Source organism: Pleurodeles waltl, chromosome 4_2 (assembly GCF_031143425.1).
Source record: "Pleurodeles waltl isolate 20211129_DDA chromosome 4_2, aPleWal1.hap1.20221129, whole genome shotgun sequence".
NCBI classification, from domain to species: Eukaryota; Metazoa; Chordata; class Amphibia; order Caudata; family Salamandridae; genus Pleurodeles; species Pleurodeles waltl.
Window position 1 is genome coordinate 326637135 of NC_090443.1, and position 17055 is coordinate 326654189.

The 17055-nt window shown below is 48.8% G+C and overlaps 1 protein-coding gene across 1 annotated transcript in view; it reads left to right on the forward strand.

Moving 5' to 3' along the window:
• Positions 1-17055, forward strand: part of DMC1 (DNA meiotic recombinase 1) — a 1145966-nt gene that overhangs the window by 152240 nt on the left and 976671 nt on the right. The window contains exons 3-5 of the mRNA XM_069233161.1: positions 5885-5967; positions 6165-6217; positions 7068-7109. Of these exons, the coding sequence (XP_069089262.1) occupies positions 5885-5967; positions 6165-6217; positions 7068-7109 (178 nt within the window). The remainder of the gene's footprint in view (positions 1-5884; positions 5968-6164; positions 6218-7067; positions 7110-17055) is intronic.

Sequence of the window (17055 nt, forward strand, 5' to 3'; positions counted from 1 at the left end):
ACTGTGTGGTTCTTTCATGTGTGAAAGTGCTGTGTGACTACAGTGGTACTGCATAATCTTTGCATGTCTCCTAGATAAATCTTGGCCGCACATCCACAGCTACTTCTAGAGAGCCTGGCTTTTAGACACTGCCTACACTTCACTAATAAGAGGATATCTGGACTTGGTATAAGGTGATAATACCTTAGGTATTCACCACACACCAGGCCATCTTCCTACAAGTACCATATTCTAGGGACCAAGTACCAAGGCAACCAAATTTGGAGGAGAGAGCACAATCACTGGGGTCCTGGTTAGCAGGATCCCAGTGAAAACAGTCTAAGCACATTCATAACAGGCAAAAGTGGGGATAACAATGTCATCATGGATCATTTGTTTTGTTGTTTTTTTTTGTTGTTGTTTTTTTGTTTTTTAGAGGTGGGGAGCGACGCCTTAGGCAAGGGTCGCTCCCCTAGGGGGCACATTATATTTAGGCAGGCCTATTTTTATGAGGCCAATCTGCCCCCAAGGGGGTCAGAAACCACTAGACACCAGGGAGTTGTTTATTTTTAGATGAATTTCACTCAAGGTGAGCGACCCCTTAGGCAAGGGTCACTCTCCCCGGTGGGGGGGAAGGGGTAAATTTATGTTAGGCCATTTCTGCCCCCGGGGCAGAAACCTCTAGGCGTCAGGGATCTTTTTTTGTTTCTTTTTTTTGTTTTTTAGAGGTGGGGAGCGACCCCTTAGGCAAGGGTTGCTCCACTGGGGGGCAAATTGTACTTAGGACATTTCTGCCCCACTTGGGGGCAGATCGGCCTATTTTTATTAGGCCAATATGCCCCCAAAGGGGGCAGAAACCACTAGACACCAGGGAGTTTTTTTATAAAGGTGAATTTCACTCAAGGGGCAAGGGTCGCTCCACTAGGGGGCAAATTGTATTTAGGATATTTCTGCCCCACTTGGGGCAGATTGGCCTATTTTTATTAGGCAAATCACTAGACACCAGGGTTTTTTTTTTTTATACTTGCGCATAAGGGGAGCAGCCCCTTTGACAAGGGCCGCTCCCCAGGGGGGCAAAATATTTTTAGTCCTTTTCTGCCCCTCCTAGGGGCAGATCGTCCTAATATAGCTAGACACCAGGGATATATTTTTGTTTATGTTTACTTTCGTTTTTTATATATGGGGAGCGGCCCCTTAGGCAAGGGTCGCTCCCCTGGGGGGCAAATTGTATTTCGACCATTTATCGGCCCATTTTTGTTTGGCCAATCTGCCCCCAGGTGGGGCAGAAACCACTAGACACCAGGGATCTTTATTTTTTTTTTGTCAATTTTACGCACGGGGAGCGACCACTTAGGCAAGGGTTGTTCCCCTGGGGGGGGGATTTTTTTTTTTTGGCCATTTCTGCCCCCCTTGGGGCCAGATCGGCCTGCCTATTTTTATTAGGCCGATCTGCCCCCAGGGGGGGCAGAAACCACTAGACACCAGGGAGTTTTTTTATAAAGGTGAATTTCACTCAAGGGGCAAGGGTCGCTCCACTAGGGGGCAAATTGTATTTAGGATATTTCTGCCCCACTTGGGGCAGATTGGCCTATTTTTATTAGGCAAATCACTAGACACCAGGGTTTTTTTTTTTTATACTTGCGCATAAGGGGAGCAGCCCCTTTGACAAGGGCCGCTCCCCAGGGGGGCAAAATATTTTTAGTCCTTTTCTGCCCCTCCTAGGGGCAGATCGTCCTAATATAGCTAGACACCAGGGATATATTTTTGTTTATGTTTACTTTCGTTTTTTATATATGGGGAGCGGCCCCTTAGGCAAGGGTCGCTCCCCTGGGGGGCAAATTGTATTTCGACCATTTATCGGCCCATTTTTGTTTGGCCAATCTGCCCCCAGGTGGGGCAGAAACCACTAGACACCAGGGATCTTTATTTTTTTTTTGTCAATTTTACGCACGGGGAGCGACCACTTAGGCAAGGGTTGTTCCCCTGGGGGGGGGATTTTTTTTTTTTGGCCATTTCTGCCCCCCTTGGGGCCAGATCGGCCTGCCTATTTTTATTAGGCCGATCTGCCCCCAGGGGGGGCAGAAACCACTAAGCACCAGGGATTATTTTTTTCATGTAAGGGGAGCGACTCCTTAGGCAGGGGTCGCTTCCATTGGGGGCAAATTTATTTTAAGCCATTTCTGCTCCCCTTGGGGGCAGCTCAGCCTATTTCTGTTAGGCCGATCTGCCCCTGCGGCGGGGGGGCAGAAACCACTTAGGCACCAGGGATTGGTGTGTGAGTATGTGTGTGTTTTGTTTGGGGGCAGCCCCTTGGGTAAAGTTCGCTCCCCATGGGGGCACACTACTGTTGGCCAGGGCCTATTTTTGGAAGGACCATCTGCCCCACCAGAGACCAAGGAAGATTTTTTTCCCAAAATAAAGGGGTGGGGGTACCCCAACCCCAAATAAATGGGGCCAAAGTTGTTCTGCCCACCAGTGGGCAGATGGGGCAATTACCCCTGATCCACACCGGGGGGGGGGGCAGAAAGTCTACTAGATGCCAGGGAATTAAAAAAAAAAATAGTGGGGTGGAGGCTACCAACCAGTATGGGCCTGGTTATGCCCCCACCCAACTGAAGGGGGTAACAATCTTTCAGCTCTCCCCCGCACACTAAAACATCTTATCACATGGCAAGCAAGAGGACATTTGATTATTTTGGGTTTTGGTTTTACATTTGGGCCATGAGAGTTTGGCTAACTCTCAAAATCGTCCCACTTGGAATGGTGAGGGCTGCACTTTTTGGACTTTGGGACGCTGCCATGTAGAAAAATCCACAAGACCTAGACACATCTGAAAACTAAACATCTGGGTGATTCCAGGGTGGTGTGCTTCACATGCACCCCACACCATTTTCTTACCCACAATGCCCTTCAAACCTCCAACTTTGCTGGAAATCACACATTTTTCCCACCTTTTTGTGATGGAACCTTCCGGAATCTGCAGGAATCCAGAAAATTCCTACCACCCAGCATTGTCTCATCTATACCGATAAAAATTCAGCTGCACTTGTCAGACTAAAATTTTTTTTTTCTTCAAACTGCCCTTTTGGACCCGCTTTGGTTCCCCTCAATTTTGACATGTTTTTTGTCTCTTCCCTGTCACAAGCACTTGGTTCACCTACACAAGTGAGGTATCATTTTTACCGGTAGACTGAGGGGAACGTTGGGTGGTAGGAAATTTGTCCCGCTGCAGTGATCCTACACAGAAATGTGGGAAAAATGTGATTTATTTAGCTAAATTTGAGGTTTGCTGAGGATTCTGGGTAAGAAAACATTGGGGGATCCACGCAAGTCGCACCTCCCTGGACTCCCTCGGGTGTCTAGTTTTCAGAAATGTCTGGGTATGGTAGGTTTCCCAAGATGGCTGCTGAGCCCAAGACCAGAAACGCAGGTGCTCCCCGCAAAAACAGGTAGTTTTGTCTTTGATAATTTTGATGTGTCCAGATAGTGATTTGGGGCATTTCCTTTTGCGGGCAGTAGGCCTACCCACAAAAGTGAGGTACCATTTTTATCAGGAGACTTGGAGGAACACTGGGTGGAAGGAAATTTGTGGCTCCTCTCAGATTCCAGAACTTTCTGTCACCAAAATGAGAGGAAAAAGTGTTTTTTGGTCACATTTTGAGGTTTGCAAAGGATTCTGGGTAACAGAACCTGGTCAGAGCCCCATATGTCACCCCATCTTGGATTCCCCTTGGTGTCTAATTTTCAAAAATGCGCAGGTTTGCCTAGGTGCCGGCTGAGCTAGAGGCTAAAATCCACAGCTAGGCACTTTGCAAAAAACAGCTCTGTTTTCTTTGGGAAAATGTGATGTGTCCACATTGTGTTTTGGGGCATTTCCTGTCGCGGGCGCTAGGCCTACCCACACAAGTGAGGTACCATTTTTATCGGGAGATTTGGCGGAATGCTGGGTGGAAGGAAATTTGTGGCTCCTCTCACATTCCAGAACTTTCTGTCACCAAAATGAGAGGAAAAGGTGTTTTTTTGACCAAATTGTGAGATTTGCAAAGGATTCTGGGTGACAGTGCCCATTTTGGAAATACGAAGGTTTTCTTGATACCTATTTCTCACTTTTTATATTTCAACAAATTAATTGGTGTATGCCGGTATACAATGAAAACCCGTTGCAAGGTGCATCTCCTTTATTGGCTCTGGGTACCAAGGGTTCTTGGTGAACCTACAAGCCCTATATATCACCGCAGCCAGAAGAGTCAAGCAGACGTAAAGGTATTTTGCTTTCAAAAATCTGACATCGCAGGAAAAAGTTACAGAGTAAAACGTGGAGAAAAATTGCTGTTTTTTTACCTCAATTTCAATATTCTTTTATTTCAGCTATTATTTCCTGTAGGAAACACTTGTAGGATGTACCAAATTAGCCCTTGCTGAATTTAGAATTTTCTCTACTTTTTAGAAATGTTTAGCTTTCTGGGATCCAGCATTGGTTTCACACCAATTTCTGTCACTAACTGAAAGGAGGATGAAAGCACAAAAAATAGTAAAAATGGGGTATGTCCCAGTAAATGCCAAAATTGTGTTGGAAAAATTGGGTTTTCTAATTCAAGTCTGCCAGTTCCTGAAAGCTGGGAAGGTGGTGATTTTAGTACTTCAAACCCTTTGTTGATGCTATTTTCTACGAGAAAACCACAAGCCTTCTTCTGCAGCCCTTTTTTCAAATTTAAAAAAAGAAAAAACTTTTCACTGCATTTTGGCTAATTTCTTGGTCTCCTTCAGGGGAACCCTCAAAGTCTGGGTACCTCTAGAATCCCTAGGATGTTGGAAAAAAAGGACGTAAATTTGGCATGTGTAGATTATGTGGAATTTTTTTTATAAGGGCCTAAGCGCGAACTGCCCCAAATAGCCAAAAAAGGCTCGGCACAGGAGCGGAAAAGGCCTGGCAGCGAAGGGGTTGACTTACATTAAATGTGCAACCTTTCTGATTCCTGTGACTTTGTCTAATGTTATATGGGTATAATACAGAAATATATTTTTGTAATTCTGTGTGGAGTATCTTTTGTGGTTTATTTATTGTGTCACTGGTGTGAATGTGTTGCACAAATGCTTTACATATTGCCTCTGGGGAAAAGCCTGGCTGCTGTGTGCCAAGCTACCAGGGGGTGAGCACATGTCTTTGGTGTGTAACTTTCTTGCCCTGAATAGAGTGGTGGGCTCTGCCTGGCTCAGGTGCATACTCTAGCCAACCGGAAACCCCATTTCAAACAGGAGTCAAGTACCTTTTACAGCACCGCTCCTCCATAAAACCAGTACCCCAAATAATTCTACCTCATGGCTCAGATTTAGCTGCTAGAGTTACCAATGTATGTTTTTTTATTGATTTTTTCTGGAACTTCAGCCAAAGGCCTTCCTCAAATTAATTTCCAGATAGTTTGCTTTATCATCATTGCTCCACTGTAGCCCAGATGGTGTGCAGTCCACCAACAGTGTGCTGTCATTGCGTTGGATTACATCAACGTTGGCATACCTAGCGTCAGAGGGAACATTTTGGCTAAGCTTATTGCTTTCCCCTTTTCTGCAAAAATAAAATAAAAATTGGAACTGTAACTTGTTGAAAATAAAGTGACTTTTATCTCCTGGAAAGAATCTTACCATAATGTGCTTAGTTTTGAAAAAAACAGTGACACGCCATAAAGGGATTAATTAAATTATGAAAACTCTAGGTGAAGTACGAAGGCTGGTGGAAGACGCCTGTCCTTTAGAAGCAAGCGACCATATACGTCTCATTACATGTATCAGTCAGAAGAGCTGGGGAGTGCACACTCCAAGCGAATGCTAGTGCACTGCTACGCTGTGTAACATCATAAGCATAGCTAACAAAATTAATAACCCCTTATTTCTCCCTCTTTCTTCATAGGAACCTGGGTTTTTGACAGCCTTCGAGTACAGTGAGAAGAGGAAGATGGTGTTCCACATCACGACTGGCAGCCAGGAGTTTGAGTAGCTCATTGTTTTTACCCTTTTCAGTGCATGCCCCATGTGGGTTTGTTTTGTGTACCAGGCTCTATCTAGTTCACCTAGAAACCCTTTTGCCTCACCCGTGTCTTCAGTGTACATTAAAACTAAGCTGGTAAATTTTCAGGTACTCACTGGCTTGTCAAATGCAGGACTCACACTTTTACCTTTTTGTCTTTCAGCAAACTGTTAGGTGGTGGAATTGAGAGCATGGCAATCACTGAAACCTTTGGTGGTGAGTCATCCGCAGGGGTAAAATGAGGGGCGGACTTCTTTCAGGAGAAGCCAAAAACATGTCTGTCTATCATGGGACCTAACTCCTATTGATTCGAATACTCCTCAACACCAAGACGTTGTCTATACTGACCTCTAGCCCGCTTTTTGTCTGCCTTTAATACCAGGAGCAGCCTTTCTTAATTCCCTAGAACCATGTGCTCGACTTCCTTTAATACCAAGACTGGACTGTCCGGTCCTAGTGGTGTGGGTCTTTGTCGGCCCCTATCTCCAAGGCCAGGAAGCAAACTAGCCATCCTATTTAACTAGAGCTCTCTGCTCCCTTACCATTATTCACATGCCTGGAGGACTTTGTCCCAGTTCCCTAAAACTGTGTTCTCCTCGTTCCATCACACATAGACCAGACTGTCCCATTGACCATAAGCTGTGCGAGCCTTCTCTCTTTAATTTCAAGACTGGACCATACTGACCCTTCTAACATGAGGTATCTTTTCCCGCGTACTTACCGCCTTGACTTCAGGACCCTGCCCTACTGACCTGGAACTATACAGTCTATTGTGAAAATGTTTGTACTGTCCTAAACACACATTACATTCGTGAACTTCTGTATATCTTAAAAGTCTCTCGGTTTCCTTGACACCTTGATCAGAGAGAAGTTAAGAACTAACACAGTAGCAGTCTGTATGATTTTAACCTTGTCTTGAACACTCTAAGCATTTTGACTAGGCATTGTGTACATCTAGTAACTCTTCCTGGACGAAGATTAGCATGAACGACATGTATCCCACTTTGCCTACGGTCTTATTATCCTCTGTGTTCCAAGCACTAAACAATGTTCTCTTCATTTCTAGAATTCCGAACAGGCAAAACCCAGCTGTCTCATACACTGTGCGGTATGTACACACTATTTATGTATTTTTTAAAAATCTCTTTATTGATTTTCATACAACCGGGTGGAAAGAAGCCACCCATCCGCAACAATGAAACTTGAGGCGTGATGAATACAGTACAACAGAATCGATGGTCCGAAACACCGGCCAAATCCTTACTGAAACAAGCAGACACAGTATAGACCCCGGCCCTGAGGTTACTCATTAATGCCCTTGGTTCCTGGGCCTAGCCGGGTCCCCCGCCTAAGCCCCTCCCTCAATTTTGTCTTCCTTGGTATGCTGCCAGGTTCCCCATACTTAATTATATTTCTTGGGGCAGCCACGTGCCTGATACACCATTTTGTCATACACCAATCCACATTAAATTTCCAGGATCTCTGCGCTGGTATCTCTGTGCTCCCCCACAGTCTAACCACTTCCTGTTTTGCCACCATCCCTGCAGTGTTGAAGAAGAGTAGGGGATACCGGGCCAGGGACTGCTCAATCTCGATACCCAGGGCAATCAGTTGGTAAGTCTGATCCAGTTTAAAGTCTAAGACTGTGGAAAGCCGCCTCCCTATTCCCCTCAATACCGCTGAAGTTTGGGGCATATCCATATGGTGTGTAGTAGTCTGCCTTCCGGCCTGCACCCTCTCAGGCACAGACCTGCATCAACACTCCCCATTGTAAACAATCTAGTTTTAGTGAAGTAGGCCCTATGAAGGTGTTTGAGTTGGATTAGTTGGAATCTGGCCTGTATGGCCACCTCTCCGGGGTACCTGCAGGCCACTCCCCAGTCACCATTCTCCAATCTACTAAAGTCTCCTTCCATTTTCTCTCGGAGCCGATCAAGTGGGGGGGGGGGGGGGGGGGGGATTATTATGTAAGAGTCAAGTATATTCTGGACGCTGAGGGGTTGGTAAGAGGAGCCCGAGTACTCTGCATTACATGGGTGATTCATCCAGGGCCTCCCTCAGAAATTCTATATGCAGCCTAAGGAGATGTTGTAAGTGTTGATAGCTTAAATATTGGCTCCAGGACAGTTCGAATTGGTCCTGTATTTCAGGGAACGCTATCATTTCTTCTCCCCTCCAGACATCCGCCACCTTAAATAGTCCTATCAGGTCCCTTTTATCATGACCCTCAACAGCCCGTAATCCCCTCAACAAGTCAAAGGCCCACAGCGGGGTTTCTAAAGTTAGTTTACCCCTCCATCGCAGGGCTCTGGTCGCTTTGTGCCAGATGTCAACCACCACCGCTGTGGGAACCGGCAACTAAATCATCCTCTTTCCATCTTACAGTTGTCAGACGTAACCCTCTGGGTCCACTGAGCCCCTGTCGGCCATCACTGGTTCCTGCTGGGAGGAAAAGTCTCAGTCATTGACTATCTGCATTTTGGCAGCTCAATAATAAAACGTAGGTCGGGGAGGGCTATATCCCCATCCATCAGTTTCCAAGTGAGGGACTTCCAGGCTATCCTCTGTGTTCTGTCACCCCACAACCAGGACTGCATGATATCTGCCACCACCCAAAAGAACAAAAGAGCTCCTTAGAGACCTCGAACTGAGCGTTTTGATAAGAGACATTTTAGACGGTGTAAGGAAATGGCTCCCTGTTGCAATTACCCCCCACTTTTTGCCTGATACTGATGCTGACTTGACTGAGAAGTGTGCTGGGATCCTGCTAACCAGGCCCCAGCACCAGTGTTCTTTCACCTAAAATGTACCATTGTTTCCACAATAGGCACACCCCTGGCACACAGATAAGTCCCCTGTAAAAGGTACCAGTGGTACCAAGGGCCCTGTGAACAGGGAAGGTCCCTAAGGGCTGCAGCATATGTTGTGCCACCCTAAGGGACCCCTCACCTAACACATGCACACTGCCATTGCAGATTGTGTGTGTTGGTGGGGAGAAAAAGGCAAAGTCGACATGACATCCCCCTCAGGATGCCATGCACACAAAATGCTGCCTGTGGCATAGGTAAGTCACCCCTCTAGCAGGCCTTACAGCCCTTAGGTAGGGTGCACTATACCACAGGTGAGGGCATAGCTGCATGAGCAATATGCCCCTACAGTGTATAAGTCTATTCTTAGACATTGTAAGTACAGTGTGGCCATATTAAGTATATGGTCTGGGAGTTTGTCAAAAACAAACTCCACAGCTCCATAATGGCTACAATGAATACTGGGAAGTTTGGTATCAAACTTCTCAGAATAATAAACCCACACTGATGCCAGTGTTGGATTTATTAAAAAATGCACACAGAGGGCATCTTAGAGATGCCCCCTGTATTTTACCCAATCCTTCAGTGCAGGACTGACTGGTCTGTACCAGCCTGCTGCTGAGAGAGGGGTTTCTGACCCCATGTGGTGAGGGCCTTTGTGCTTTCTGAGGACAGAAACAAAAGCCTGCTCTGGGTGGAGGTGCTTCACACCTCCCCTCTGCAGGAACTGTAACACCTAGCAGTGAGCCTCAAAGGCTCAGGCTTCGTGTTACAATGCCCCAGGGCACTCCAGCTAGTGGAGATGCCCGCCCCCTGGACACAGCCCCCACTTTTGGCGGCAAGTCCAGGGGAGATAGTGAGAAAAACAAGGAGGAGTCACCCACCAGTCAGGACAGCCCCTAAGGTGTCCTGAACTGAGTTGACCCCTGCCTTTAGAAATCCTCCATCTTGATTTTGGAGGATTCCCCCAATAGGAATAGGGATGTGCCCCCCTCCCGTCAGGGAGGAGGCACAAAGAGGGTGTAGCCACCATCAAGGACAGTAGCCATTGGCTACTGCCCTCCCAGACCTAAACACACCCCTAAATTCAGTATTTAGGGGCTCCCCAGAACCTAGGAAACTAGATTCCCGCAACCTGAAGACGAAGAAGGACTGCTGACCTGAAGCCCTGCAGAGTAGAGGGAGACACCAACTGCTTTGGCCCAGCCCTACCGGCCTGTCTCCCCACTTCAAGAAAAACTGCAACAGCGACGCGTTCCACAGGGTCCAGCGACCTCTGAAGCCTCAGAGGACTACCCTGCATCTAAAAGGACCAAGAATTCCAGAGGACAGCGGCTCTGCTCCAAAGAAGAAACAACTTTGAAACAAAGAAACAGCTTTAAAAGGACTCCACGTTTCCCGCCAGAAGCATGAGACTTTGTACTCTGCACCCGACGCCCCCGGCTCGACCTGTGGAGAAACAACACTACAGGGAGGACTCCCCGGCGACTGCGACCCTGTGAGTAGCCAGAGTTGACCTCCCTGAGCCCCCCCAGCGACGCCTGCAGAGGTAATCCAGAGGCTCCCCCTGACCGCGACTGCCTGCTCCTAAGAACCCAACGCCTGGTAAAGACACTGCACCCGCAGCCCCCAGGTACTGAAGGATCCGACCTCCAGTGCAGAAGCGACCCCCAGGTGGCCCTCTCCCTTGACCAGGTGGTGGCTACCCCGAAGAGCGCCCCCCCCCTTGCCTGCCTGCTTGGCTGAAGAGACCCCTGGGTCTCCCATTGAACTCCATTGTAAACCTGACGCCTGTTTGCACTCTGCACCTGGCCGCCCCGTGCCGCTGAGGGTGTACTTTTTGGGCTGACTTGTGTCCCCCCCGGTGCCCTACAAAACCCCCCTGCTCTGCCCTCCGAAGACGCGGGTACCTACGGGCTGGCAGACTGGAACCGGGGCACCCCCTTCTCCATTGAAGCCTATGCGTTTTGGGAACCACTTTGACCTCTGCACCTAACCGTCCCTGAGCTTCTGGTGTGGTAACTTTGGGGTTGCTCTGAACCCCTAAAGGTGGGCTACCTTGGACCCAACTTTGAACCCTGTAGGTGGTTTACTTACCTGCAAAACTAATAAATACTTACCTCCCCCAGGAACTGTTGAAATTTGCACTTTCTAGTTTTAAAATAGCTTATTGCCATTTTTTGTGAAAACTGTACATGCTATTTTGCTGATTCAAAGTTCCTATGATACCTAAGTGAAGTACCTTTCATTTGAAGTATTGATTGTAAATCTTGAACTTGTGGTTCTTAAAATAAACTAAGAAAATATATTTTTCTATATAAAAACCTATTGGCCTGGAATTGTCTTTGAGTGTGTGTTTCTCATTTATTGCCTGTGTGTGTACAACAAATGCTTAACACTACCCTCTGATAAGCCTTCTGCTCGACCACACTACCACAAAATAGAGCATTAGAATTATCTCTTTTTGCCACTATCTTACCTCTAAGGGGAACCCTTGGACTCTGTGCATGCTATTTCTTACTTTGAAATAGTACATACAGAGCCAACTTCCTACATTGGTGGATCAGTGGTGGGGTACAAGACTTTGCATTTGCTGGACTACTCAGCCAATACCTGATCACACAACTAAATTCCAAAAATTGTCATTAGAAACTGATTTTTGAAATTGGAGCTATTTTTCGAATTTTTTAAAAGTCCTGCTAGGGCCTTATGTTAGTCCCTATTAGCATTTCTTTTAGAGTTTAAAAGTTTTGTAAAAGTTTGAATTAAGTTCTAGAGATAGTTTTAGATTCTTAAAAAGTATTCCAACTTTTAGAGAAATAGGGGGTCATTCTGACCCCGGCGGGCGGCGGGAGCCGCCCGCCTGGAGGGAACCGCCAGAATACCGCTGCGCGGTCAAAAGACCGCCGCGGGTATTCTGGGTTTCCCACTGGGCTGGCGGGCGACCGCCAAAAGGCCGCCCGCCAGCCCAGTGGGAAACACCCCTCCATGAGGATGCCGGCTCCGAATGGAGCCGGCGGAGTGGAGGATGTGCGACGGGTGCAGTAGCACCCGTCGTGAATTTCAGTGTCTGCTGAGCAGACACTGAAATTCAAAGTGGGGCCCTCTTACGGGGGCCCCTGCAGTGCCCATGCCATTGGCATGGGCACTGCAGGGGCCCCCAGGGGCCCCACGACACCCCTCACCGCCATCCTGTTCCTGGCGGGCGGAACCGCCAAGAACAGGATGGCGGTGAGGGGGTCGGAATCCCCATGGCGGCGCAGCAAGCTGCGCCGCCATGGCGGATTCCCATGGGCAGCGGAAAGTCGGCGGTACACCGCCGGCTTTCCGCTTCTGGCCGCGGCGGTAGAATGCCCGGCGGAGCACCGCCAGCCTGTTGGCGGTGCTACCGCCGACCCCGGCCCCGGCGGTCCTTGACCGCCGGGGTCAGAATGACCCCCATAATGTCTACTGCAGAAGAGACAGTGGTGGAGCTCAACCTCACCCCTTACCTGCATCTTAGGATGTCAGAGTTAAGGACTCTCTGCAAAATCAAAAAGATAAAAACTGGGTCCCACTCTACCAAAGTACAGCTCCAGGAGCTTTTGGCCGAATTCAAAAGGGACCACCCCTCTGAGGATAATCCTTCAGATGGGGAAATTAGTGAACAGGAGGATGACTTCCCCCCTCCTGTCCTAAATAGGGAGAACAGGGTCCCTCAACCCCTGACTCCTCAAATCATAGTCAGAGAGACTGGTTCTTCCACAGGGGAGACCAGTACCTCTGAAAGCATTGAGGGCAGCCTCAATGAAGAGGACCTCCTGTTAGCCTGGATGGCCAAAAGATTGGCTTTGGTGAAGCAGCTCCTAGCCATAGAAAGGGAAAGAAAAGAGATGGGTTTAGCTCCCATCAATGGTGGCAGCAACTTAAATAGGGTCAGAGAGAATACTGACATCCTAAAAATCCCCAAAGGGATTGTAACAAAATATGAAGATGGTGATGACATCACCAAATGGTTCATAGCTTTTGAGAGGGCTTGTGCAACCAGAAAAGTAAACAGATCTCACTGGGGTGCTCTCCTTTGGGAAATGTTCACTGGAAAGTGTAGGGATAGACTCCTCACACTCTCTGGAAAAGATGCAGAATCCTATGACCTCATGAAGGCTACCCTGATTGAGGGCTTTGGATTCTCCACTGAGGAGTATAGGATTAGGTTCAGGGGGGCTCAAAACTCCTCGAGCCAGACCTGGGTTGATTTTGTAGACTACTCAGTGAAAACACTGGATGGTTGGGTAACTGGAAATGAAGTGCATGACTATGTTGGGCTTTATAATTTTTTATGAAAGAACACATTTTAAGTAGCTGCTTCAATGAAAGGTTGCATCAGTATCTGGTAGACCTTGGTCCAATTTCTCCCCAAGAATTGGAAAAGAAGGCAGACCACTGGGTCAAGACTAGGGTAACCAAAACTTCCACTGAGGGTGACCAAAAGAAAGGGGTTACAAAGCCTCCCCATGAGAAAGTGGTTGACACTAGACACAAAGAAAAAGAGTCCTCTGTAGGCCCCCAACAACCAGACCAGGTGGGTGGGCCCCAAGACACAACCCAAAACAAAGGTGGGTACCAGGGTAAGAACTGGGATGCCACTAAGGCATGGTGCCAAAACTGTAGACAGACAGGGCACCACACCAAGGACACTTCTTGTCCCAAAAACAAACCCCCTAGAAAAATCCCAGGGGTGACCAGTGTAGCCATTGGGGATGATTCCTCAGATGAGGAGGTCTTCATAGCCTTCAACTGGAAAAAGGGCCCAACAGGTGAGTTGGAGATTCCAGAGGGAAGTAGACACTTCCACCACCTACTGGTGAATGGAATCCCAGCCACTGCCCTGAGAGACACTTGTGCCAGTCACACTATTGTGCATGACAGGCTGGTGTTCTCAAACCAGTACATCCCAGGTGAGACTGCCAGAGTAAGAGTTAGCCCAGACAGGGTCACTGATAGGCCTGTGGCTTTTGTGCCCATAGAAGTGAGTGGGACTTTTAGCTGGAGAAGGGTGGTAGTCAGTACAGACCTCCCCCTTGATTGTCTCCTTGGAAATGACTACCCAGAGGTTAGTCAGAGCCCAAGAGAGGAACTGGTCCAGTGCCAGTCCTCTCCCAATGATTCTGGAGGTGCTACCCCTGCAGTAACTGCAAGGAGGCCCCAAAAGAAAAAGAAAGGAAAACAGAGTAGGAAAGGTGGACAACCTTTAGCCAAGGTTCCAGCAAGCCAAGGAGATTCTGCTCCAGTAGGGGAGAACTCCAAAAATGGCACTGGTAAAGTCCAACCTGACCCACAAGAAGTCCTGGCTAGTCAGGCAACTGTTAAACCTGAGTGGGTGGCTCCTCAGTTAACAGAAGAAAGAGTGGAAGAAGGGTGTTTACTACAAGATATAGTAACCCCCCACTCTTACACAGCAGACAGGCACTCTGAACCCTAAGAAGCCTGTAATTTAGCTCCTTCCCTTGCAGGTGAAGAGCTAAAGGTGTGGTTCTGGGCACTGACAGCTGTCTGTGGCCTCTGCTGGGTGTTAGCCTTTATGGCTGCACTATCCTTGGCATGGTGGTCTGACCCAATAGCAAGTTAAGCCCCCTGACCCTGTTGGTCATGGCGGGGTTACTCCAGCTCTGGGTAACCTCTTTGGGTAAGCTAGGGGTGACCCTGGCTAAGATAATATTAGCAGAGGTGGATACCTCTAACCCCAAACTAGAGAGAATGGGTGAAGACATTAAAAGCACAGACAAGAGGCAATTCAGACTAGGTCATATCACTGTGGAAGTGGGTCAGTTCCCCAGGGGGAATGACCTCAACAGGAGGATGTAAGGCAGAGTAGGCCCTGCAACACACCAGCCTATTTCCTCTACTCTTCCTCGCCTGACAGACTAGGAAGACTCTCCCAGCTTTGGCTGAGTCTCCTGGCCTGTGGGCTGGGGGGGGGGTTGTGTAAGGGAATGACTCCCTGTTGCAATTACCCCCCACTTTTTGCCTGATACTGATGCTGACTTGACTGAGAAGTGTGCTGGGATCCTGCTAACCAGGCCCCAGCACCAGTGTTCTTTCACCTAAAATGTACCATTGTTTCCACAATTGGCACACCCCCGGCACACAGATAAGTCCCCTGTAAAAGGTACCAGTGGTACCAACGGCCCTGTGACCAGGGAAGGTCCCTAAGGGCTGCAGCATATGTTGTGCCACCCTAAGGGACCCCTCACCTAACACATGCACACTGCCATTGCAGATTGTGTGTGTTGGTGGGGGGAAAAAGGCAAAGTCGACATGGCATCCCCCTCAGGATGCCATGCACACAAAATGCTGCCTGTGGCATAGGTAAGTCACCCCTCTAGCAGGCCTTATAGCCCTAAGGCAGGGTGCACTATACCACAGATGAGGGCATAGCTGCATGAGCAATATGCCTCTACAGTGTATAAGTCTATTCTTAGACATTGTAAGTACATTGTGGCCATATTAAGTATATGGTCTGGGAGTTTGTCAAAAACGAACTCCACAGCTCCATAATGGCTACACTGAATACTGGGAAGTTTGGTATCAAACTTCTCAGAATCATAAACCCACACTGATGCCAGTGTTGGATTTATTAAAAAATGCACACAGAGAGCATCTTAGAGATGCCCCCTGTATTTTACGCAATCCTTCAGTGCAGGACTGACTGGTCTGAACCAGCCTGCTGCTGAGAGACGAATATCTGACCCCATGTGGTGAGGGCCTTTGTGCTCTCTGAGGACAGAAACAAAAGCCTGCTCTGGGTGGAGGTGCTTCACACATTCCCCCTGCAGGAACTGTAACACCTAGCAGGGAGCCTCAAAGGCTCAGGCTTCGTGTTACAATGCCCCAGGGCACTCCAGCTAGTGGAGATGCCCGCCCCCTGGACACAGCCCCCACTTTTGGCGGCAAGTCCAGGGGAGATAATGAGAAAAACAAGGAGGAGTCACCCACCAGTCAGGACAGCCCCTAAGGTGTCCTGAGCTGAGGTGACCCCTGCCTTTAGAAATCCTCCATCTTGATTTTGGAGGATTCCCACAATAGGAATAGGGATGTGCCCCCCTCCCCTCAGGGAGGAGGCACAAAGAGGGTGTAGCCACCCTCAAGGACAGTAGCCATTGGCTACTGCCCTCCCAGACCTAAACACACCCCTAAATTCAGTATTTAGGGGCTCCCCAGAACCTAGGAAACTAGACTCCTGCAACCTGAAGACGAAGAAGGACTGCTGACCTGAAACCCTGCAGAGAAGACGGAGACAATAACTGCTTCGGCCCCAGCCCTACCGGCCTGTCTCCCCACTTCAAGAAAAACTGCAACAGCGACGCGTTCCACAGGGTCCAGCGACCTCTGAAGCCTCAGAGGACTACCCTGCATCTAAAAGGACCAAGAACTCCAGAGGACAGCGGCTCTGCTCCAAAGAAGAAACAACTTTGAAACAAAGAAACAACTTTAAAAGGACTCCACGTTTCCCGCCAGAAGCGTGAGACTTTGCACTCTGCACCCGACGCCCCCGGCTCGACCTGTGGAGAAACAACACTACAGGGAGGACTCCCCGGCGACTGCGACCCTGTGAGTAGCCAGAGTTGACCTCCCTGAGCCCCCCCAGCGACGCTTGCAGAGGCAATCCAGAGGCTCCCCCTGACCGCGACTGCCTGCTCCTAAGAACCCGACACCTGGTAAAGACTACACCCGCAGCCCCCAGGACCTGAAGGATCCGACCTCCAGTGCAGAAGCGACCCCCAGGTGGCCCCTCTTCCTTGCCCCGCTGGTGGCTACCCCGAGGAGCCCCCCCTTGTCTGCCTGCTTCGCTGAAGAGACCCATGGGTCTCCCATTGAACTCTATTGCAAACCCAACGCCGGTTTGCACTCTGCACCCAGCCGCCCCCGTGCCGCTGAGGGTGTACTTTTTGTGCTGACTTGTGTCCCCCCAGTGCCCTACAAAAACCCCCTGGTCTGCCCTCCGAAGACGCGGGTACCTACCTGCTGGCAGACTGGAACCGGGGCACCCCCTTCTCCATTGAAGCCTATGCGTTTTGTGCACCACTTTGACCTCTGCACCTAACCGGCCCTGAGCTGCTGGTGTGGTAACTTTGGGTTTGCCCTGAACCCCCAACTGTCGGCTACCTTGGACCCAACTTTGAACCCTGTAGGTGGTTTACTTACCTGCAAAACTAACAAATACTTACCTCCCCCAGGAACTGTTGAAAATTGCACTGTCTAGTTTTA